This window comes from Manacus vitellinus, unplaced genomic scaffold (assembly GCF_001715985.3).
Source record: "Manacus vitellinus isolate BGI_N305 unplaced genomic scaffold, ASM171598v3 scaffold_45_pilon, whole genome shotgun sequence".
NCBI lineage: Eukaryota > Metazoa > Chordata > Aves > Passeriformes > Pipridae > Manacus > Manacus vitellinus.
Genome location: NW_021940571.1, coordinates 5,279,583 through 5,304,759, shown reverse-complemented (window position 1 = coordinate 5,304,759; position 25,177 = coordinate 5,279,583). Strand labels below are relative to the sequence as shown.

At 41.0% G+C, this 25,177-nt stretch overlaps 1 protein-coding gene across 1 annotated transcript in view; it reads left to right on the top strand.

Annotated features, from left to right (window-relative positions):
* SPATA16 (spermatogenesis associated 16) overlaps positions 1 to 25,177 on the top strand; it is a 38,703-nt gene that overhangs the window by 5,190 nt on the left and 8,336 nt on the right. The window contains 2 exon segments of the mRNA XM_018079179.2: positions 7,501 to 7,590; positions 17,667 to 17,751. Coding sequence (XP_017934668.2) covers positions 7,501 to 7,590; positions 17,667 to 17,751 — 175 coding nt within the window.

The window sequence follows — 25,177 nt, the reverse complement described above, 5'->3', positions numbered from 1 at the left end:
TGACAAAAAGGATTTGGGTTCATATCTGCCTCTTTGTGACCACTCCCTGCCCAGCTGCAGTATGGCTGCTGGTGCCACAGGACTCCTCTGGAAATTGGCTCCCCAGTGAGGACACGAGTTTGCCCACCACAGGTGGAAAATCACACCTCTTCCCAAGGGGATAGCTCCTGTGGCATAGGAAACCTATGACTGGTGGTGAGAGGTGCATTGGGAAGTTCCATCTGGAAAGATATTTGTGTCCTGCCTCCTCCTGAAGCATTCCTGGACTTCAATCCCTGCCATCCTTCCCTTGATCTGGAAATCATGGATGTAAGGGTTGAGGAGAGAAAGAGGAACCAGACTTTGTGTCACATTTCTTCAATGTTATCTCTAAGTAGTACCTGAAAAATATGTACATGATAATAAGGACTGCTGTACAGAGCTATTCAAAGTCTTTGGGGGTTAGCAAAGATTTTCCTGTGTCCTTGCAGACTCTGCTCCACAGCAGGACCCGCTCCAATTCTCTCCCTCCCTCCCAGAAAGGCAACGCATAGAGAATGCAATAAATCTGTAAAGCTTTTTCTGCTATGCCTTTTTATGTGTTCAGTGGAAGGCAGGGTTCTCTAATGCCTCTTGCACAATTCATAGGGAGACACATGAAGTAGAAAATAGCACCTCTGTTAAGTAGTACACAATTGCTTTAGTGATGAGTTAACAGAGGGAATCTCTTATGGAGGCACAGTGGGGGGAAAATCTGAAACAGCTAAAGGCTCACAGATTTACTTCTAAATCCTCTGCATTTTTCCCAGTGACTTTTCAAACACTTACAAAAGGTTTAAAATAATTTACAATGATGAAGCTTTATGTAGTATGTCAGAAGAAAAGACATCTCAAAAGACATCTCGTATTGGTCAGTGTATTATAGACAGGACCAGACAGGACTCTTTAACCCTGATTATTCAGAACTTTCAGGCTAAAAATTCAATATTCAGCTAATTCTTCATTTCCTAGGTTCCTTATTTGGCACCTTTAAAATAGGACTATATTAAAGTAACTTGAGAATGGAATTCTAGTGAAATATTAAATAATCAAAAATAAGTAATACAATGATGAGATGATACAGTGCAGTCAGTGGGCATTAAAATGGAGTCAGAATAAAAGTGGAGCTCAAGAAGTGCATAGATTTTTTAGGCTGAAATAGAAAAACAGGAAATACAATAACTGATAGTTCTAATCTGTGGGAAGTCTGTAGTGCAATGTATACTTCACTCTAAACTACTCTCCTAATCTCTTTACCTCTTCAGAAAAGGGAATAAAAAGAAAGAGAAGAATTAGCAGCACCAAATTACTTCAGCAATTGTGTTAGGCATATTACAATATACATAATAGATGAGATATTATTAATACAGAGCTATTCCATTGGGGTGCTCTGGATAATATAAACCAGAAATCTTCTTAAAAATAATTCCTTCTCGTGCAGCATTTCAAATATTTCCGTGTGCTTCAACTTTTTATTACCTTTTAAATGAGCATCATTTTCTCTGGATTCTGATGCTCAGCTCTGAGTCATAAGTTATTTCCAGGTCACCATATCAGTGACATGGTTCCTATTTTAAGGGCTGAGATCTCCTCCACTGAGGTCAAAGGCTACATCCCCCTTGACTTTGATGATGCTATATTGCAAAAACATTTATCTACACATATGATGAGATCCTATTAAGCAAAGGGACACTTGAAAAATAAAACAAAAGCCATGATGACATACAATTCCTTGTAGAAAGAAAAGTCTGGCATCATTGAACTGTTTTAGAGTTGAGGTACCTGAGAGCAGTCCTAATGACAGCAGAAAATTTGGTGCTACAGCTGGAAAGCAAGTGGGCAGTACGTTGTGCAAACAAGACAGGGAGTGCAGAGTATCTTCACTTGTGTTAAGATGTTTTGGGAGCTTTGAAACAAGATAGTTTTAAATATCTTTTTGTTCTGGACCAGAGAATATTCTCCTTTTTACCACCTTCACAGCTGAGGAATTGAGACCTGTATAGCACATTTATCTTATGCTTGCAATTCAAAGCAAATTACTGCTGCAAAACCTTTTAGCATGGCAGTTATATTTCACTTCACTGACAGAGAAAAGGTGTTGTGTGAAACCTTTTTTGGGAACCCACACTTCCTCCCTTCCTGTCTGTTTAAATATGAAAACATCATGAGATGGTTTATTCTGTGAACTGACAGTCCTTACCCGTAGATGCCATAACTGCATTTATTTCTGATGGGTCATGCAAAAAAATCCAACTGCACAAAGAGAAGTCGAGTGTCCTCCTTCAAGTGTAAGAGGATTTGGTCCTCTTCCTTCATCCACCTAGGTTTGGTAGATTGTCAGTGTTTTGTTCAGTGGTGATGGCTATATATAAGAGTTGCCTAATGATTTATCAGTTTACCAGAGAGACCCACTCTGGACTCTGCCAAATTTGCCTTGATAAGCAGTATTCCATGCAGCTACTCTTGTAGCTACATCTACGAAGCAATCCTGACCCTTTTGTCCTCCATCTTTTTTCTCTGTAATAGAGATGTTATCTAATTTTGCATATCACTTCTTTAAAAAGAGTGGCCAGGGCAAGGAGGTAAAGGTGCTCCCTCCTTCAGAGACCAGAGCACTCATGCAGGGGTAAAAAGTCCCCAAGTGCAGGGCAGGGTGGGCATGGTCACAGCCAGGCATTTCGTGGAAAGAGAATGAAAATTCCCCAGGGACCAATTGTTCTGAACCTGTCCAGCCATCAAGAGGCTGAAATCAAGCTCAGGAAAAAGGTCCTGTCTCCCTCACGTCTCTTCAGGTGGGTCTACTCACCACAGACACCCTTCTTCTCCCTTTACTTCTTAATACCTAGTAGCACCCAAACCACCTCACTCTTGTCCTCTGAGAGACAGAGCTTCCTCATGCCTGCTCTCATGACCCAACCAAATATTTCCACCAGCTTGTTCCAACAGGGAGTTTTTTTTACCCTCTTCAAGGTGTCATCTTTGGTAAACTCTCAAATCGAGGAAAAATGTTTGCAAACTTTTGTTCATCCAAAACACATCCCTCTTAATTCCCTACAACAGCACCAGAAAGAGAAGTGGTTTAGAACACAAAGCTGGCTACAAGCAAATGTGCCACCATGAGATCCTCAGATAGAACTTAAGTAAAATCTTAATATCACTGCACATGCAAATTACAGGAAAATACCATGAGATTGATTCCTGGCTACCATAAGGTTCAGGAATCTGGCTGTCTCTATCAGAGCTGAGCTCTTAAACCAGCCCTTGGGATCACAGAACAGAGCTCAGCAGACTCAAACAGATGTAAGACTAGAACTATACCACAGACAATAAGCTGCCTGCTACACAGATGAAACAAAGAAAAAGGAGAAAGTTGAGGTTCAGTGTAATTATACAGGATTTATCGGGTTCATCCACAAGTATACTGGGGTTGGATCACCAGCTGTACTGATTGACACTGTTCACTGAAGATAAAAGCACTGTACTGGTCTACAGCACTGGAATACATGGCTCTGCTGAACACTGGTTGACACATCACTTGCACTGACATTGTCTTTAGTGCTGTGGTGAAGAATGGCTCAGCAACTGCATCTGTGCAGTCACTCAGCACCCACCCCTGCAGCTTTACATCTCTCTGCAGAGATACTGTTTTAGCACTGAATTTTTACTTCTGATAAATCACCTAATTCCTCTCTTAACAGTCAATTATAATTGACTATTAAACCACACTGTATCTCAGGAAAGTGTGAATAACTAGGAAAAAGAAAAAGTTGCTACTCTAATTAAAGAAAGAGCTCCACACACCTCTACAAACCAGCTGGCTTTTACTTACAGGACGAGCAAGAAAAATGAGTTTATCTGCTTTAGTATTGGAGTGTATTTTTTCACTTGTTTCATCTATAGAATTATCTCATTGACTTTTTCTTGGCCTGTAAAGGCCAAACACGAATGATGCGGTGGATTGTAGCAGAGGCACTTCTTCATGTCAGTCAGATTAGAGCTAAATCCCTGTTGCGTTTCGGAAGGAATTTGATACTGTGCACCTTAGGGAAAAGGCTGTGTGATTTCCAGCTTCCAGTTTTGATGCAGCAATCTGAGTTTCTTGCCACACTTGCCTTAACATTGGGCATTAAGATTGAAAGGAAAACCATAGGCTGACGAGTACATCTTTCATTTGCATACCTCCAATTGCTGTGATGGGGAGAGAGTTGATGCCTTCTTCCTCCCCCTACACCCCCAGTGTCTGAAAAAAGATAACAGGACAAACACTGTATTATTTTTAAGAGAAGATGTCAAGATGAAAAAATGAAAACGTCAAAAAAGGGGCTGATATACGGCATTACTTAAAGACTGTTTTGTTGAGAAAAACTGACCAAATGATTTACGAAAGGCTTTTAACAGGGCAGTCTTTGGATTACAGTGAAGATGAAAAATAAATGAAAATCTATTTCAAGTTTACTTTAGCCTAGTCATTTGACAGATGAGGGCAAAACCTGGCAAGAACACAAGTTTTAATCTTCAGATGTAGTGACTTTATTTGCAGTTTTGCCGATTAGAAGTTTTCTCTGTGCAAAGTAAGAGCTTTTCAGAATATTTTCAGATGTTTTCTGTTGAAAGTACCTTTTCTTTTTAATGTGAAGATCCCGTGAAATGCACACAAGTGAAAAGACCAAAGATGCTTCTGCTCATGGCACAAAGCACATACAGAAATTGTCCCAACCGTGCTGCCACTGGTGTGTCCACCACCTTCTTCCCTTCCCAATTCTCCTTTCAAGCTTCACTCTTGAAACTCATCCCTCCTAATTAATTACTGGATTAACCAGCCTAGTATCAAGATGCTCACGGCTGGAGGTGGATCTTGGAGCATGGACTTGTTCTCAGTATGCCCAGCCTGGCACATTTCTGCCTGGCCAGATGGGTCCACCATCTGCTCCTATTTGGAGGAAAACTTCCTGGAATTAGGGTTTTCCACTTAACCTTTGTACAAGTCCTTTGTTTCCTCTTTTCATTTTTTTTTTTATTGCCTTTTCACCAAAATCACCTGAAACACATCAGAGTCAGATTTAAAAGCCAAAGGGGCAGCTCCTCACAGCTTTGGTGCACACCTGGTGTTAAATGAGCACTGCTCTGCACAAAGGCCACTGAACTGGAGCATCAGCACAGCAAAGGGCTACTTTGGGGGAAAGCAGGAATACAGCAGAAATTATTTCTAGAGTATAGACTACAGAGAGTGTAGCAAAATCAAACCAAACTCCAGGAGTCAAAGGTAGCCTTCTGCTGTTTGCTCATGCTATTTAGGGCATGCTATATTATTTTTCAGTATAGAATTTATAGATCAAGAGAAGCAGTTGATCTCTTTGAGACACGTTAAAAAAAAAATCAAGATGGAAAAATGAAGAGCTGATATCTAATTCTATGAAAATCTGCCACAGTTCTATATTTATTATAAGCCTATCCCAGTACATCCTGCTCAAAGTCTTACAGAAAATGTGTTGCTAACTACCAGGGAATCATTGATTTTTTTTAATTTGTTCCCCTCACAGTGTTATTGCTTAGCTGTGGTAGAAGCCATAACTTGGAGAGGGGGGTGAAAATAAAAAAAAAAAATCAATATTACTATTATCAACTGTTGACTACAGTTTACAGCAGCAATAATCTTTAAAACAGCTTACAGAGTCACCAGTTGTCATCTACATAAAGTATTACTGTTTTGGTCAAATCATTAAATGATATTATTTGATGATTTGGTCATTTTGATTTGGTTGAATTAAGTTTTGGTTACCATCAGTATTGTCTGAACTTCAGATCTAAATTATGTTTGGCTGAGAGCTGCAGTGTTTGCTGTTGGCATTATCTTTTCATTGCTGCTAAGAGTGATTCATTTCCTCATTAAGAGCAACTAATTTTTAACATCCTGTGCTCATTCTCACATTGTATTAGTTCAGTATTTAGATGTGCTCCCAGTCACTAAGGCCTGTCCTTCCTCCAGTAACGCCTTGGGTTACGAGATCATTTGTCATTGGTTTTACACACACACACACACACACACACAGCCCTTCTTCCCAGGGAGGTAGTTCCTGCAGTGATGCTTTCTCTTAATACAGTTTTCTGAGTGGTTTTTTTTCAGATGCTGGAGTGTGAAAGCACAGTTCTAAGATGCTTCCTAGTTCTTTAGGATGGTCTTCAGCACAACTGCATCTCCAGAGCACAAAGCAGCTCTGCTCAAACAGAGTAAAGCTTTACTGTGCCAGAACAGAAATGTTCTTATTTATCTAATTACTTGCAAATGCAGATGTTACCATTCAGAGCTTCAGGCCTTCTTTCGTGTGCCTTGGAGGAAGAGTTAATTTGATTCACCAGGCTACAGCATCTTGGAGATACTTATAGGTTTTAATGTATTTTAAAAGCCCCTTCTGAAGTCCTCTTTCATACAGTCCATGAGTGCTGGACACATAGAGAAAAGACAGTATTTGGACCTCTAAAATGCACCAGTTTTTTCCATAAATGGGAATTTATAGCTGAATGTGTTTACATATATATTCATGCCATAGTTTCAAGATGATGAATAAACTTTAATAAATGATCTGGCTAGAAAAAGGATTAGTTCTGTAGTTATTAATATACTGAAATCATAAAGGCAATAGTTTGTTATGCTAACATGATATTCAAAACTCCCAGTGAGGAAACAAAAGCCAGTTTGCAAGTTTTCATTGTAATAGAATATAGTGTTAATCTCTTTGTTGATGTTCTAAGCTAAATACCTTATAAAACATGTATGTAGTGATAAATACTAAACTTTGCATCCTAGAACAAGGCCTGTGTAGCTTTTTTCCATGCACTGAAGTGCTGCCGACCAGAGAAACCAGTCACTTGCTGGAGATCTCACAGGTGGAACTAATTAGATGTAGGAGCTGTCACTCCTGCCTTCCCCTTGCCCCCCTCAGAAGGCCACCCTGCCTGCCAATCTAGCTGCTGAGCTTCTGCTATTTTTGTCCTTCCATCTTTTTCTGACATTGACTTAAAACCTGTAACTTGTTACACCTGTAACTGCATCTGTTAAAGTTAAGGTCCAAGAAACATGTCAAGGTCCACCCACATAGAACCTATCCCTTGTACAGAAATCTTCCAAGTTCATGTTAAATACATTCTAGATGCACAGTTTCTCCAGGTAGATGGATCAGACACCTGACACTCATGTGAGCAGAGGAAGGGCTTAACTCGAAGTTGTACTCTAGCAGTTTTGCTTATGTTATGATCATCAAAACCCTAATAAAATTGCATTTATGATACACCTAAATAAAAATTTTATTAATGTTTGTCTGTATATCACAGCTGTCGAGAGAGAGTCCATATCACATTTGAGATATAATGTTGAGTTGTATAGAATAAGTGCATACGGTATGTCTTAAAACTGTGACTATTAGTATCATCTAATGATTTAAGTAATAAAAATTTAAACACATCCATCTCTCTTATCTTTTAAAGGAGCATTATTCCAAACCCAACTTCTCTCCAGAATCACCTGCACCAAGCTGCTTGATTTTGGTGCTTACGGAGATATTCTGGAGCTGCAAGGCACTGCTCATGGCTCTCTAATGGATTCTCTACATCCCTTTCATTCCAGCTCTCAGTAGTAAGGATATCATCTTATATCCAGGCTTTTCCAAAATCAGTGGGAGTTTTGTGTTGGCTTTGTGTACATGATCTCATGTGCAGCAGAGTTCCAATCCTCCTGGTTGTCACAACATGAATAATCCCAATTACATCCCTGGTCGTGGTTAGGCAAATGCATGTAGGAACACTCACTGGTTCTTGGGCACAGGGGTGAGCCCTGATCAGCAACCAGGGCTGTGCTGGGGTAAAAGCTACATGCACAAAGGCATCTTTCACTCTCTGGTTTCCCTGTAACCCTGGGCAGAAGCTCAGATGTGCTCCAAATACATGATGGGGAGGGGGGGTGGGGAAAGAGAGAGAAGAAAAAAATAATCAGGATCTCAGGGTACACTGTGTTACGCTGCAAAATTTAGCCTGTGTGCAGCTGATGAGATTGCTGGTGTGATCGGGAACTGCTGGCAGGAGGAAAGCCTGCAGGAGGAAGCTCCGCTTGTGTGCTTGCACTGATGCTGCCAAAAACTTAAACTTTCACTATACAACAGAAGTTTTTAACCACTGAAAGAAATGCATGAGGAAATGCCATGGTGCCATGGTAACTTGCTATGTATCACCATTACTACTAATATTGGACACTTACAAGGACTGTTCAGCTGAAGACCACAAGGTATATCACAAAATATTTCACAAATCATTAGGTAACTAATGGCAGAGCAGCCACTGTGAATTAGGCAAGAGATTGAAAGGGTCACTTTGCTCATCCTTTGAGATGGATGCTTATGGTACAGGTCTGAAGCTGTTAAAATAGCAGCGAAACAGTTAGTACAGGGGGTAGAAGAAGACATTATCCAAGCGGACAAGCAGAGTTGCAGAGAGGATCTGGGAAGATAAACTTCAATTTTCTGTGCAGGACTTCTGCCAAAGACACCAAGACAAGCCCTTTTCCTTCAGCAGAACACACGTTGAGATTATGTCAAAGCAATCTCCACCAGCTTTCACTCCTTAGTACAGGCAGAAGAAATCAGCTCTCCAAGTAAGGAAACCCTTTTGTCTAAATTTCATAAGAAATGCAATTTCAGATACACCTGGAATATTTCACTTGGGTGTAAAACCCTCAGAGAGAAATTGTCATCATCAGGTGAGGTTCACTGCTCAGCCAGATGTTTCAGACAGGTGAGGAACCCTTTCCAGGATATTTTCAAACCCCCAGATTCACCAGTATCCCAGCAGGTGAAATGATAGAAGGGGAATTTTTTGGGATGTTGGGGAGGAAGGAAGGGTTTCCCCTACAAGTCAGGTTGAAGATTTTTAAAATAATAATGGTAATAAGTTTGTTTCAAAATACATATTCAAAAACTGAGCTTTCTTAAGAAGTAATACAAATAAATGGCCATATTTGAGAAGATAGTATAAACCAAGAAGGAGTTTATAAATATGATTTCAAAAATAAATACAAAATTGTGATTGGTGTCACTGCAGATAAGCAATCAGTAAGTTTACTATATCGGCAGGCAAGAGGGAATGCTGTCAGACTTTTTTCCCCACACTGAGTAGCTTTCAGGAAACTAGATGATTTTAAATGAGATTATGTATTTTGCAAAGGAGAGGAACATTCTGACAGACTGACTCCAGAGTGGTTCCAAAAGCAGTGACTATAGCAGTGTTCAGAGTTTAGCCTAGTTTAACATAGTGTTATAGCAACTGTGCAGAACTGCTTCTGCAGATTGTGTTAAACTAAGCTTAGCACTACTTCTGTCATCTCTCTGGAGTCACTGGTCTTAAACTCCACTCATGATGCAGAATGTACTCTGCTCATTACAGACAGCCCATGGCATACAGATATGCAGTTGCACTCTCTGGAAATACAAACTTGGGCTTTTTTAGCATAAGCCATCATTTATTTATGTTTGGGGTTTTTTAAAAAGAGCATGGTCATCTATTCCTTTTTCTGTTTTTAAGTATCTCTTGCCTTCCTGCCCCCTCATATGATTTTTAAGTTATTGCATAGTGCATGAGAAACACCTAGAGCAGTGTTTGGGTATGTGAACAGGAGTGGCTTTGGTTGAGAGCAGCTCAGCTTGGCACAAGCAGCATGGATAATCACATTTAACTCAGTCTACCTATCAAGCTGAGATCCCCTGAGATTTTGTCTCTGAAGACACGCCAGACCGAATTCCTCGGTTCAGAGAAAGTCGTAGGTTAGAGCAGGGTCAGCTGTAATTTAAGCATCTCTCAAGTTCCTCTGTGTGCAATTTTCACTCACACAGCCCAGTATCAGGAGAATACGCATAGGAAGGAGTCTAAATGCAAGGACGTCTGAATTAATGTAAGGAGTCTGATATCTGCATCTCTTCTGAATTTTGTCAGCTGCACAGCAGTTCCTCTGGGATGGCACTGTGATAGGATGCCACCATGTAGAGTGCAGCCTAAGGCCATTTGGCATTGTAAAGCAATCCCAGAAACACCACTGTGGGGTCGCAGCATCTGCAAACGATGAATTCCAAAGTGCTGCAACCACTTTCACTGAAGTGTCAGTTAGTAAATATATTTCTCCTCTTTTGGTATCTCTGATGTTAGAAGACTGCTCTTGACAAGCACGGTAAAGATTTAAACCTCAGCAGGGAGAAAATCTATTTGAGTTGAAAGACCATCTTGGCCTTTGAATAAATGGGCATCAAATGTGTGGTATATAAATTTAGTCTGGAAGTTACCAGGAAGTTTTAGGCATTAGAAGGCATTTAGCCTTAGGATCAGTCCACAACAGCAGCAACTGGAAGCATCCTGGCAAAGGACTAGAGTTCTAGAAAAGGAACTTGCACCCAAGGGTGAGCCTAAAAGCTCCTGGAGAAAGTTACCAGAGCATACACATTCAGGTCCCCAAGCCCACGGGCTCTGGTCCCACAGCTGCCTGTTATGCAGCTGCAGGAAAAGGTCTAACCAGATGAGCAATAAGGCATGAAAGCAATTTTTCTTCTTTACTCCATCAGTGCAGGCTATTGCTGACACTGAATAGCCTTGAACCAGTAGTAAAGAGAAAATGTGTAACTTACAGAAAAACACCTATTTCCTTTGAAACTGGAGGTTTAGACCTGCTGCACTAAAGGTGTTTTGTCCCTTTTTCTCATTAAACTGTATAGCTCTCATCTCTCTGCTAATGAAAATGCTGTGCTGATTTAACAGTGTCACTGCGTTCTGTGAAAAGCTTAAGATAGCTCTTTTATCACCAGCTAGAACACCAGTGACTTGAAATTAGTTGTATATATGGAGGGAAAAATAGACTGTCCTTCTGCCAGAACAAACAACTCATCTTCATCTGACTGCATAGAGTAGGGGTAAGCAATCCGTAAGGAGGAAGAAGTTTTAGGATCTTAATAGGATGGCTGACTCAGCTTTTTGACATTCCTATTAAAAAAAAAATAAATAATAATCTAGAAAATCCTGTCAGCTGAAAAGCAAACTAGGTCTGCAAGAAGTAAACATCAGCCCTCCGTAAGAGTTCAGGTCTGTGTCCCCTTTTAGTCAGGCTTGAAAAGGTAGTGTGACAAAGCAAGGTGAATTATTTGAGCTAGTTTGTACGTCTGGGTTTGTTTTATGAAGCGTACAGTTGTCTTAAGGAAAGATGTGTAAATCCTTGGGGTTGGGGATACCAGCTGCCTTCCTTTGCCCACACCTGCCTCCGTGCTACCTTCCTCTGCATCCTGCCTGAGTATCCTTGTGGGAGAGCAGGAAAGTTTATCTTCTGTCTCTATCCTAATTGTTTCAGTTTTTCTAAACTGAAAAAAAATCCAATTTGACCAAAAGGAAAAAAGAAAACCCTGTTGTCATAGCAACAGAAACCCTCCACCCCACCTGCAAAAACAGACATCCCTCGGGGCCTCAGTGCTCACCAACAGGGAGAGGGAGCACTCCCACAGCTGGGCAGGGTTAATTTTACACTATTATTTCAGGAGCTGCCAGGGTCAGAGCCCACTGACCCCTCAGGAGTGAGGGCTGCAAAGCAGTGATTCTTACACCCAGTGCCCAGTGGACACATGGCCCAGAACTAGGAATGAAACAGGATTTGGTTTTCCCTCACACATGGAAGGGATGCAAGAGCTTCTGCTGGTGATCTCCATCCTCCACACAGGAGCACTTCACAAACTGGATCTAAGAGAGCAGCTCTGAAGCGTGCTGGGATCAGTCAAAGCCCAAAGGAAAGCCCACATGGCCTGTTATTAATTTTGACACCAATATACAATGTTAGTCCGTGTCTAAAATTTGCCAGTATCTCAGTGCCACACACTTTATCACCTGAGACTGTCCAAGTGTCAAACAGCAGCTTACTGTCACATCAGATGCAAGAGGCAGCCTTCAGTGCTAGTTTTTCCACACCCCCTGCCAGAAGTAAATCCAAACATTGGCAGCACAAGGTCTGTCCCAAACTCAGGCAGCATGAGGTAGAACAGGAAACAGGAGAGCAGAGCAAATCCAGAACAAACACGGACCATGTACCTCTGAATGTTTCATTACACGTTTGTTACCAGCAGTTCACCCCACCCATCCCATCCCTTCTCCAAACAGCTCCACTCTGAAGACAACATTGGCACAGGGTCCTCCCACTCCTCCTGGGATTTGTACAGCACACCCAGCCTGTTTTCTACCAGGTCATGGAGAGCCCAAGGTCTTGCTGGACTTAGTGACCTGTTTTCTTGAGCATCCCCTGTCGTTTTAAAAGCCTTGTCGTTTCCCTGTGCATCGCTCAGCTCACGTTTGGAAGGCAATTTCTGTGTCCTTATGTGGCACTTGCCATTAAATGAGGAACATTTGTTATCACAGCAGAGCAATTTCAATATCACGAAGAAAGTTGTTACTCGCACACAACCATGGGACAGATAATAATAAATACAATAAATGTATTCTAAATACAAGGGCCATTTTCCTTGCAGGAAACTTATTTCTGCTTTCTAGCAATGGGCTCACGACCCAGAAACTTCAGCAAAGGCGGCAAGTGTATCCCATCACCAACCTGGGAGGATTTGGCAGGACAGAAGTGTTTTATACAGCTTCCCAGTGCATTTAAGGCTCCCTAGTGAAGTGTTCAAAAGGAAGTTTTAGTCAGTCTTCTTCAGGAAATAGCAACATCAAGATGTTATGCATATATAACAACATTTTGCCCGTTATGGGGCTAGTCTACACATAAGTAAAACCAGACATAAACAATTTCATACCTGCTCAGTATTCTGAAGTGCTCTTTATCATTGACCATGTAATGGTTTCCAAATGCCTCCATAACATAAAAGTAATGAGAGTACACTTAATTACGATATATGAAGGTACTTAAAAATCAACTGTTCATATTTTGTTCACTTTTCAAATAGGATAATTGCATTAAAATTACTACCTTCTACTTACTTCAGTTATAAACATCACTTTTATTTTCTAATCTCAGAAGAAAATAAGAATGTCAGCCAGAAGAGAGCAGGAGCCTGTTTTGCATTTTGTATCTCGGGCTCAGTATGATTGTGTTAGAGATCTCAAATACCCAGGTGTGTGCATCAGAGTTGTTCTAAATAGGAATATTAAAGTTCCTGTTAAGCTGAAAACAGAGCTATACTTACCCTTTCCAAACAGTAGGTCTACACAGGATTGACATCACAGTGCAGTGGCTGAGGGCCTCTATTAGTACCACTTACTGCAGATCCAGGTGAGTTCACTTGAAGTAGGGAGCAAAGGTAATTTTCAGCCATTTATCAGCCTCTTGATCTTAGCAGCAATTAAGGCTGAATAGCATAGGAGAGTGAAAGTTACTCTAATGTGCATGGACTGTGATTATTCCTGAGGCTCTGCCATCTGCAGGGAAATCCTCTCCCCTTCTGGGCTTCTCTCCTTTCTCTACAGCTCAAGGGGAGCAGCCAAGGATTAATGAGCTGACCTTGAGTCTCGCCCTCACATATTTCCAGTATTTACAACAGTAAATGAACACACAAGTTTTTAGCAACAACATTAATTTCTTTTCTTCTTTGGAAACGTAGCACTTTGGTGCATTCCAGAAAATTCTGCCTATTTCTATACCTACACCATCCATTTCCTTGTCACAGACCTGCGTGGCTGCTGTGAAGTATTTGGCTGGGCACTGGCTGTTGGTGTCAGCAGCCGTCACGCACCAAAAGCTGCCTTTGACTCATGCACAGTCCTGTGCATGTCTGAAGATGGGCTGAGGGAGACGGTTCAGGATCTCTGGTCTGCTCTTCACTGGCACTTATAGAAATATATCTTATTATTCTGCACCACCAAGTGGCCAGATTGAGCAGGGATTGCAGAACACCTTTGGATCCAGGCTTACTACATCACTCAGATGGGTTTGGTTATGCTGTGGAAGTTCATACTGGCCCAAACTAGCAACTAGGAAATAAAAATGTTAGAATATAAAGTCATATTTTGAACATCCCCTAAGGCGTTTTCAGAGGTGTGTTGTCAGAACTGCTTCAGTTCTCATATCAGACAGAGTTCTTTGGTGGGCTGCACACCTGAAACTCAGGCATATTTTAAGTATTTCAAATTCAGTGGTGGATGGTTCTGTAAATACAAGGCAAATGCTTCTGAGTACCAATGAATAGTTGTGCCAGAGGTAGGAAGAATGCATGTATCTTGGTGCTTTACCATTAGAGATTAATCCCACTGTCTTTAAAAACTGAAAAAAAAAATGGCATTTCACACAGAAAGATACATTACATGGTCTAAATAAGAGCTATTTTCCCATTCTTTTGTACCTTATATTTCTTGTGCTCAGGAGGATTCACAGTTGAACTCCTATGTAGTCACCCTCAAGGCACAAAGAGTGAGGTCTTGCTGATCAACACTGCTTGTCCAAAATCCCCCCATGATATAACAGCTGATTCCAATGCACGACATTACATATCATGTTTAATATATGATATTGATACTGGAACAGGATAGGGAGTGGTCCCTCATTCTGGTTTTGGGAATATCAGATTATGTATCAGAAGATTTCTTCTTTCAAGATGTTAATGAGTTGGGTCACCAGCTGAGAATCTTAAATAATAATTTCATAAATAGTATTTCCTTAAGTAAATTTCCTTACTTAAATCTTATTTCAGAGTATCTTACAGGCTCATCAATCTCATACTGGAAATCTTTGTTACCACAGGCCATATGGAGAGGTATTCACTGGGAATCAGGACCCAGCTCAGTGCTTTAAGCTTTCACATATTTCAGTGGGAGCCAGGCTTTTAACCTGCCTAAATACCTCAAGAAGTCCCTTGTTTTTTGAACGTTCAAGTTCCTAAATATTTTTCAATGCCCAGCTCTGTAATTGTATTCAGGCACTGTAATTTCACCTTTGTTCCAGTGTCTGGAAATTCACAGTTCCCTATTGCACATCATGTTGGTTCCATGCATTGAGATCCGGAGACCTGCAACGAAAAGTCTCTTACTTGGGCACATTTGGGGTTGGACACAGGCCATACACACAGAGCCTTAATCCTCGTGTTTCTTTTCAGAGTGGAATTTTTAAAGTCCCTTGTAAGCCCTGAGGTCACAGTGCATTGGTCCTGACCCATGTGTGTTCCCTGATGACCGAGGAACTGAGAAGTAAAATTGGGATGGAGGCACTCAAAAAGCTCAGAGGGGTTTTCTATGTGTGCCTCACCATCCCTGATGTAATGCATGGCAGTACAGGAGAAAACTAGCAGGGATAGCAGCAGCTGTTGAAAAACTAAGCACGAATGCTGAAAATGTAAGTGTGCTTCTGATTATTTAAATAAGGACAAATTAAGAAGGAAGAATAAAGAGAAAAGGCATTTGTCTGGAGTGCAGCAATGCCTGGAGACTTCTGCCACGATCAGAGCGACATTGTGCTGTGCAGGCTGTGAAGGATTAGCAAAAGGTTGAGCCAGGGGGACTTGCACACCAAATCAGTAAATCAGTCAAATATGAGTGTTTGCATTTTACAGCTGGTGCTGAAAAATGGAGAAAGATGAAGTGACTTGCATGAGAGTTGATTCCCGGTTTGCCCAGGGCGCTGTGCACCTTTGAAAGCAGTGCCACTCTGGGAGAAGCAAGCGTTGGCTACCACTGAGGAATGGGAGGTCACAAACTGGGTGTCGTGTTGTGCTGCCAGTGGGGTGGATCCTGACTTCCTCAGCCCACAACTTGCAGTTGGGATAGCAGAGAACTCTGTGGTAGTCTCTGTATTGACTGGTGGTGTTCAACCAGTGTCAGGGCTCTGGAGACAACAGGGTGACACTCAAGGTTAAGGACCTGACAGTTTTAATCTTTGAAATGTCAACAGTTGAGGGGGCAATATAACTATAGCACCTCAAATTGTAAATGACCATTTGCAAATGTCTTTTGGCTCCAAAAAAACACAAGGCTTCAGTGCTTAAGACTTGCTATATATTTAGATTGAAAGTCCCTTCTGTCTGTTGAGGTGGCTGCAGGAGCCACCACCACTCCTGTACACTGCTATGGACCAGCTAATGCCATTGCCTTGGGAGCTGGAAGCTTTGCAAGAGATCAAAGGTACAGAATAACAGGACACATTCATTCAGTCTTCCCTCAATATTGTGCCACATGGTTGTTTCCCTTTTGCACCTCAGGACACAGAGAAGGTCTTTCCTCAAAACCATCAGCAGGTCAAGCAGGCAAAGCTGGATGCTTTGCTTACCTCCTCTGCTTCATCCACAGGATCCATATGTCATTCCTGAGATTAAACCCTGGCACCACTTGGAGTCAATGAGCAGTTTGCCAATTATTTTCCAGGCAATGAGGATTTCATCCTTTGTTCATCCTGTGCCGACTGGGCTAACGATGTTCAATTAGAAACTGCTCTTTGTTCTAGTGCAGTCAAGAGGATTCTTGCCAATGATTTGAATGAGCATTAGATAAAGCTTATGGCTAAATCCAATCCTTATGCAGAAATCCATGGATCCCACTGAATTGCTTTTCTCCCAGAGAAATTAATGGGAGCTGTATGAGAACATCTAAGGGAAGATTTAGTTCCTGTTTGTAACAATATGTTACCCCCTGATACTGGGCCTGCTTTGAAATGTTTATTGTTAAATCCATGAATTTTTGGTTATATCTCATTAAGAACATAATACAGCCTTGGAAAGTACATTCTGAAAGGGTATTACAACTGGATTGGGATTACTGTTTGTGAGACACTTTTAACTAGGGGGAAATTTCAAATTCAATTTACAGTAATGTCAAACCACAATTAATATATAGGCAATGATAAGGGGAACATGCAGAAGTACACATTGATAACACTACATCAACAAATAAACTTTTGGTGCTAGTAATTAGGTACACAAGATTATTATATGTTTAATTGACTAAAGTGACAATTTGGAATTACATCTAGTCACATTTAATTGGATTTGGAATCTCTAGAGGAAAAGAAACAGAGAGCAATGTAGAGAGGCAGCCATAAAAGCAAACTGATTTTCTAAAGTCTGTTAAGACTCTGCATTAATATCCTTTGCACAATAGTTTTTTAATATTCCTCAGCCTAGAAAGAGTAATGCAATGATTGTCACAGACAGTGGGAGTACCAAAGCATACTCAGCTAGGTGACAAGACAGTTAATTACTTTTAGTTTGGGGTGGGTTTTAAGATATAGTTTAATCAAAGGTGAGCTATATCTGTGTTTGCCATAGATAAGTGATATTCCAAGACTGTCAAGCTAAAGGGTATTATATACATTGATACTGTTCCTAGAACAAATGTACTTACATATATTTCACCTACAAATAGTTTAAAGCGAGAAAAAGAAAAACCAGGCTAAAATATTGTATAGCAGCCATTAAATATTTGCTGAGAGTAAAATACTGGAAAGTTATTAAAATAAAATGTAGAGTTGCTTGTTGGCAGATAGCTCTTAACTAGCTCAAAAAATGTTTATCTTAAAGCTGGACAAAGACTGAGATAATGTGTAATCTTTTGGTACAAACCTCAAGTTGCACTCTTCTAATATTACCTCCTTTAAATATTGCTATTTGCATCCTGCTCTCACTCATTTATTCTGCTTTTGGGATCAGGAGCCCCATGATTGCTGACTGTATGTTCATCACGATGGGAGGCACCGCGTACGCAACAAGAGACCTCATCCGTCTGTATTGGCAGGCAAAAATTGATAGCCCAATGAGGAAGGAGGTACCTATCTCACTATTAAGATCAAAATGAAGGATTACTGCTTAAAAGACTGCCGACAAAGGTAGCTCTTGGGCATATCAATCAACAGGACACTATATGGTACTACTGTATTTATAATGAAGTAGACTTCCTTGGACTAATTTTAAGGGCAAAATTCAAGGTTGTTAACCCTTGACTCATACTTCAATTTTATGGAGTGCTATAAAATTCAATTCTGGATACTGTATAGTCCCCTAAGCTATTTTTTGTGACGTTGTCCTACCTTAGTGACACTTTCCTTTTGGAATTTGCATGGTGCTAATCCTCTGACACCTTTCAAAACTCTTCATCTGGAAGGGGAGCAAGAAAATGCCTGTAAAAACTGGTCTCAGAGGAACTTGCAGTGCTCTGTGAAGGATGACTAGGCAAGACCCCACTCTACAAAGATTACTTATGTGGGGAGTAGACCATTGACTTTAATGAGACTTGTCGGAGTGATACTTATTTGAAATGGTTGTTCAGTCCAATCAGCACAAATTTAAGTTTAAGGGTGTCCCTCCTGCTCTGAGGAGAGCTCTCACACAAACCTGGAGGTGAACGGATGCTGGATCCTTTGCTGGGAGATGCTCGTTGCTGCAGACTCCCAGAATGTACCTGGTCCTCAGGTTCTACACAAAAGAAGTTAAGAATACTAGGAACAGTATATGTACCATGTAGCAAAATTTCAGGGTTTTATTCTGATGGCATTTATTTTGATTTATTCTATGAGATCATCTGTGACATCTCTACTGTATATGTATTGGTACAAAACATGTCTGACGTAAGCCAGAGTAATAAAGTTCAGAATGTGATCTTTTATCTTCCCTCGCGTGGTAAATTTTTCCTTTTTTAAACTATTATTAGTTGCATTCTTATTGGTAAAACTGAATAAATCTCATTCCCAGGAGCTGCTGAATTTTCAGTACTGCTGTGAGTGCAAAGTGCATCTCATTCAGAGAATTACCCACTGGGCTACTGTTTGCAGTGCCTGTGAACTTTCCTGTGTGCTTTCCAGCAGAGAATTTCTTCTGTACAAAACAGTTTGATTTTTTTTTCCCCACTGGGTCAGACTTGTTTAAAATCCTGAGTTCACAAACAGGTTTTATGAAGGGGTCATTTCTTCAAATGGAATGTCTTTTTTTGTCTCTTAACACTGGAATCCATTGACTTTCCTTCTTGATGTCATGGACATGAAGCTTCAAAGAATAAACCTTTAAAGGGGGAGCTGTCATAGCTGTCCTCTCCCCCAGGGGTTTAGACTGTCCTGCTATGTAACAGGGCCGAAAAAGAAGCATGAAGGACAAGATTCATCACATTTCCTCCTTGTAGTGTCTAAACCAGAAGCTGTGGTTGGGTTAAGGTGGGAATGAACCAGAACTGAAGGGGGAATTGAATCACTTCCAGCCATTACCATCATCTGCCAGATAGCAAGGGCCAAATTATTTTGGCAGTGGTAGCACTCTGGCTCATCAGTGCTTCACTCCAGAGCTCACAGCTCATTCCTCTTCCTGATGGAAAGTCCATGTGTGGGCCTCCCTGGACCCCTGTGGTACCACGAGACATCACCACACTGTTTGTGCCCCGTTCCCACTCCTTCTCTGTGCTTCTCCCAAGTTCACTGTCATCTTTGACTGCAGGAGCTTTGAAATGCCAGTAGAGAGATCTAACCATTTGTTTGATTCCCCACTGAACTCGATTTCCACCGGGAGACAGAGATTGCTCTGCAATTTTGTGCTTTTTGTGTGCGTGCCTGAGCGTGGGCTACGCGAGGGATTCAGCGGTATCGAGATGCTGACACGCACGCAGGAGAGGCAGCTGGGTGCCCAGTGCTGCTCCCACTCAAGTTAATAGCTGGCACTCAAGAGAAGCTGCTCCTGAAGATATATCCCCAGCACCAGTAAGAACCTTTGCCCCCCGCAGCTGATGAGTTCTGTGCACTCAGCATCAGGGGTGGCTTCTATGTCATTAGAGCACACAGCAACAGTTATGCAGGATGATGCAGCATGTGACACTGCTCTGGGACTTTCCACCACAGAGAGACTGAGCAGAGGTAGCATAATCTTTTTTTATTAATATTCTCTCTATTTCATGGTGTAAAGCTGAAAATAACTTGTCACAACTATACATGCTCATGTGCTTTTGTAACCAAAGCAACAGCTATTGATGCACGCTTTTCTTGCTAACTACTCCTCTACCCCAGAACTCACCAGGATTGGCTCACAACCATGAGTAACATTTTCCAAGGAGGAAGGGAATAGAAGGGAAACAGGATGGTTTGTTTTTTCCTTCTGTGAAGAAAGACTTTTAGATTAGATACATCTTTGCTTTGATCAGTGGGTCATGTATATAATCTTCCGGTGTGTCATAGACTACTTTTGTTTCTTCTTTTCATGATTCTTTTAAGTACTGGGAAAGGCTTTTCCTCCTCACAGCCTGTCTTCCCCTTCTGCCATGGCTTCAAATCTTTGTACAGACCACTTGAATCCTTGAGCTGACAACTTCACTGCAAAAAATTCAGGCCCTTAATTTACATCTGCAAAACTCTTTATTTATCCTACTTCTAAATCACTGTTTTCTTTCTCTCCTGATCTATTCCTCATGCTCAGAGCAGTCTTTATCTTGTGTCTCCTCCGTTTTTCTTCTCCTGATATGGGTCTTATACTTTCCTTTGAACTTCTCCTATCCCTGACATCAACTGCCAGGAGTCTTCTTTCTTCAAAATCCTTCTTAAAACATCTTCAAATTGCTCCTCTCTTCATAATCAACTTTTACATGTTTCCTCTTCTCCAGCAGTAACCTGTTCCACGTGACTGTGTATCTCCTCTAAGGCACACTGCAAGGTTTGTATTCCTAGATTTTTAAGCCAGATGGGCTCATATTGGTGAATTATCTGACTTTCTGCATTAAAACACCAGAGAATTGCACCCTTAACTGCCTGCATTGGTACCGCAAGAAAAAAGCAGAGACTGGTTTTGAGAAAGTTACCCAATCCCCTTTTTAAGCAGTTTAAGGATAGAATATTTACCATTGCCCATCTAATAGTTGATTTGTTGCATGTTTTTTCCCTGTTTTTCTCCCCAGTTTACAAAATGGGATCTTACTCATCCAATCCAAACTTTCAGCAATTTATATTATGCATTAATTTCTAAAAGCTTAAAGAACCTTTAGTACTTGTTATCTTCTCCCTGTATATGTATCTATGGATCATGATCAAGGTAACTTTAAATATTCTTTTTGATTAGCTTTTTGATTAGCTTTCTCTGATTGTCCCCTTTAAAGTAAATCATCTATTTCTGGATCTTCTGTACAGTGATATGTAATATCTAATGCCCTGTGTTGGTTTTGAATATTAATACCCATCTTCCATTCTACTCTGAGACAGAAGTATAATGCAGATGAGCAGTGGAAAAGTAATTTGCAATGGATAATATTATTCAGTATGTTGGGCCTTTTTCTCTGTTCAAATATTTTATTCTGTGGATTGAAAATATACATTCCAAGTTAACACATCATCAAATAAATGGGCTTTTTTTCATAGCCCACTACAGATATGCACTGGATGATTTGTGTATTGGCTGTTAGATTGAAAATAGGTGAATTAAATAGAGTTCATCACAATAAATAATAATGGAAAAATTAAATGTAGTATGGTAAATATCTTCAGAGTGGTAGCAGCAAGACAAAGTTTAAACTTACTTATTACTATAATCGGGTAAGCTCCCTAGCATTTATTGTCAGCAATGCCATTTATCAGCTGGTAATAGCAAAACAAACAGTAAGCTTGTGATATTTCATCCCACAGAAAGAATCCCTCTCCAAACTGTCCAGTTTTATTCACACCTTTGCAAACTACTTCCACTGGCTAAAAACTGTGCAATATAAGCTGGATGTTTCATTCTGTGAGTAAAAATATATCACACCCATATGACAATGTCAAAAATTCCCAACACTGTCAAACAGGAACTTTGCAAATACCTTGAAAGTCACAGCCTGATTTCACTAATATCTGGCACTGCCATCTTAGTGTTGTGCCTTTATTACCTAATTTATAAATATCTCAGTCTCAACTCATTAGCACACTGCAAATACAATTCCTTTTATTATTTCATTTTGAAAACCGTGTGCCCTATTTTATACTAGAGGTTGAGATCCAGCATCCACCATGCACTTATACATCCAAAGTCAATCCTATCCAGCCAAAATCTCACACTAAATACCATTGCACCAGCTATGCATATGTTGCAGAAACTAACAGAACCCCAGGAAAGCATTTCAAAGCTTGTAGGTTCATATCTGCATGCTTCCATTGCCATCTGTACTAAAAGCCTTAATTCATGAACGCAGCCAACATGTATTTGCTACAGCTCAAATGGAGACCTTTAATTTGCATTGGAGTAAACCAGGCTTTTAGCTTTAGTTCCAGTTCAACTCCAGTGTTTTGGCCAAGATTGCAGCCATCACAGAGCTGCTTTTAGCAGATTGAAAATGAAACTTGTGTTTCTGAGGATATTTCTGTCAGCTAAACTCAATGCCACAGAGAAAGCATCCAGTAGCACATGCAGGTCTGTGTATTCAGACCTTTGTTTTGCACTCTGGTTACTGTTATGAACATCAGGTGCTTCCATTTCAAAAATATTTGGGCTGTTCCAAGCACAGAGCAACCTGCACATCACACAATAAAGCAAACAATAACCCAGCCCTGCGAGGTGGCTGAACACCTACAGCGCAGCGGTGAGCGCTGTCAGATCCTTTAGAGCTCAGCTTTATCTCACACCTTGTGGGGTGAAAATCCAAGGCAAGGAAGTTAAGGGGAAAAGCTCTTGGTAGCCAAACCCTCCTGTGCAGTCCCAGCTGGTGCCCAGGCCTGTCAGCAGCCCTGTGTGCTCACGCTTGACCCGTGCCCTGCTATGGAGCGTGAGGTTTCCAAGCTGGCAACGACAGGGATGTTTTGCAATCCTCCTAATGCAATGACTGATAGGAGCTGACAGGCAGCCTCTCTGGGCAGCCTGGCCATCATATCACTGAGAAAACGTATTTCTCATTAATTCTCGAAGCTATTTTAGCAGATCATGCTGTGCCACACTTCACTGCAATAAAGTCCCGCCTTTAATCAAATCTGGGGGAAAATCCATTTGAGGTCAATGACTGGTGGGTGTACTGGCAGAAATAAGTGTCTAGTATGCCTGAGTCTATATTGTCTCAGAGGTCTCTGCAGCTTGTTGCTGCTTTAAGCATTAGTTTTGCATTTTCTCATACCAGAAAAGAGATAACATTTCTCTTATACCTCTTCATAAACACCAATAGGTAATTGTCCTTCTTTTGTACCTATGGCCATTTTGAAGGACAACACTTGCCTTGAAACACTGAGCTTTTAATTTTCTGGTGGCAAATTGGAAAGTAACGATTCTCCTCATCCTGCATATCAAAAGAACAAAATGATTTTGGTCCCTAAGTAGGAAGATCAGTTAAGACAGTGCACTGGTACCCAGATGATCTCAGTGCAGCTTCTGACCAGTTCATGGGTTTCCTATGTTCTCACTGCATCATGACTGAAGCAACTTGCTAAAATTAGAATTAATGACATTTTGTCAAGGCAGAATGGGCCTCTTCCTGTGTATGCCATTTCAGGGACTCAGAGCAGTCTGACTTTGGAATACACTATTTGTAAGACATAACTCTCAGCTGCAGAAAATCAGCATCATTCTGCTCCCAGGTACAGTAGTAAAAATATGGAGTAATTGAAAACTGGATTGAGAAAGCAAATAAAATAACACAGCAGAGAGTTTCTATCATGTTGATACTGATTTGGGAGCTTTTCGTTGCTGTTGTTATTGCTGATATTTCCATTCTAGAAACAATTCTACATGTACAAATCGAAGGAATTTAACATTTGTCTTGCATTCTTTCTTCTTTAATAACATCAACCTCTACATATTTTCTACCTACTTCTATTCTTCCAGTACCAAATCATTCAAGGTAGAATAAGTACTAATAGAATCAAAATACTAAAAGAAGGTATTAGTTTAAATGTCACAATTATTAAAACAGATGTACTAATTGTCCCTAATTTGAGGAAAGATGGATTTATTTAGTACTAGATGAATGTAATAGGCAAAACATACCTCGCTGTAGCTGGGCTGTTGAAATCCCAATATGAAACAAAACACCAACCCAATTAGGGTTGTAACTGTTAACAGGGGCCCATAAATCATGTCTCAAAGATGCTCAACAGGAACAACCTGGTCAGCAAAGCTCCAGACCATTTGAAAATCCTACAGGGCAGCTCGAAAGTAATGTGCATATTTCACAAGCAGAATTTTCAATTCATTCTGGGTTTTACTCTTTGCAAAGCAGAGTTTTAAGATTTACAAAAGAAACCTGAGAAACCAGTGCAGAAGCGCAGCCATTTGGTGCTGTTTTCAGGCCCTTATTGTTCCCTCGAGTTGCTAAGGTCCTTAAGAACTTTCACATCCATTATCCTCTTCCCTTTTCTCTTGTATACCTTCTCCTTTCTTCGGGGAAATGAGGCTGCAGGCAGGAGTGTGTGCTGTTCCCAGGATCATTACTGGTGATGTGGCTTTTCATCCCCACGTTGCTCTTGTAGAACCACAGAGCACGCCACGCAAAAATAGATGGAGTCACTTTCCAGAAACAACTCTATATACAGTCAACTTGTCTTCTACTAAATTAGCAGCCATTCAGCCACATAAAGTGGTTTGCTGTTGCAATGACTCAGGCATGATTTCTCGCTGACCCTCTCAGCAGTGCTGTCCATTTGACAGGCTAACCACATCAGTCACCATCTCAGGCTGTCTGATTCATCTCCTCACATTCAAGTCAAGTTCCCAAAAGATGTTTAGCTCAGTGCTAGGAAGGACTGACACCTCTTTCAGTTAGTTTCTGCTTTTTTCTTTTTCTTTTTCTTTTTTGTTTCTTCAGGTTAAAAACCCTTAAAACCCCTTACAGCAAGTATCCCACCTTTCTCCCGAGAGTATTTCCTTGCCAGGCTCATGCCCTGTCTCTCAAGCACTTGCCTGAACCACCTGATGGATGCAGCATCCAGATGTTGGTCAGTGGGATGTAACTACATCCACATAAAGCACCCAGTGATCCTCAAGCTTTAGCTCTGCCTGTCTGAGTTCAGACATCTCTCCGAGCCCAGGCTGCCAAAGCTGTTCAGCTGAGCACGGTTTATAATCCCCTTTCACAAAAAAACCTGCTAGACTGTGACCCGTTCCTGACCCAGCAGGAGCCCTGCAGAGCTGTCCCAACACATTCTGAGAACCTGGAATGGCAAAAGGCTTCTCCAAGCACTGCAAAGGCAGCTGCTGCTCAGAGCAGCCACAGTGAATTGCCTCCCTGGAATCAGGGTATTCCT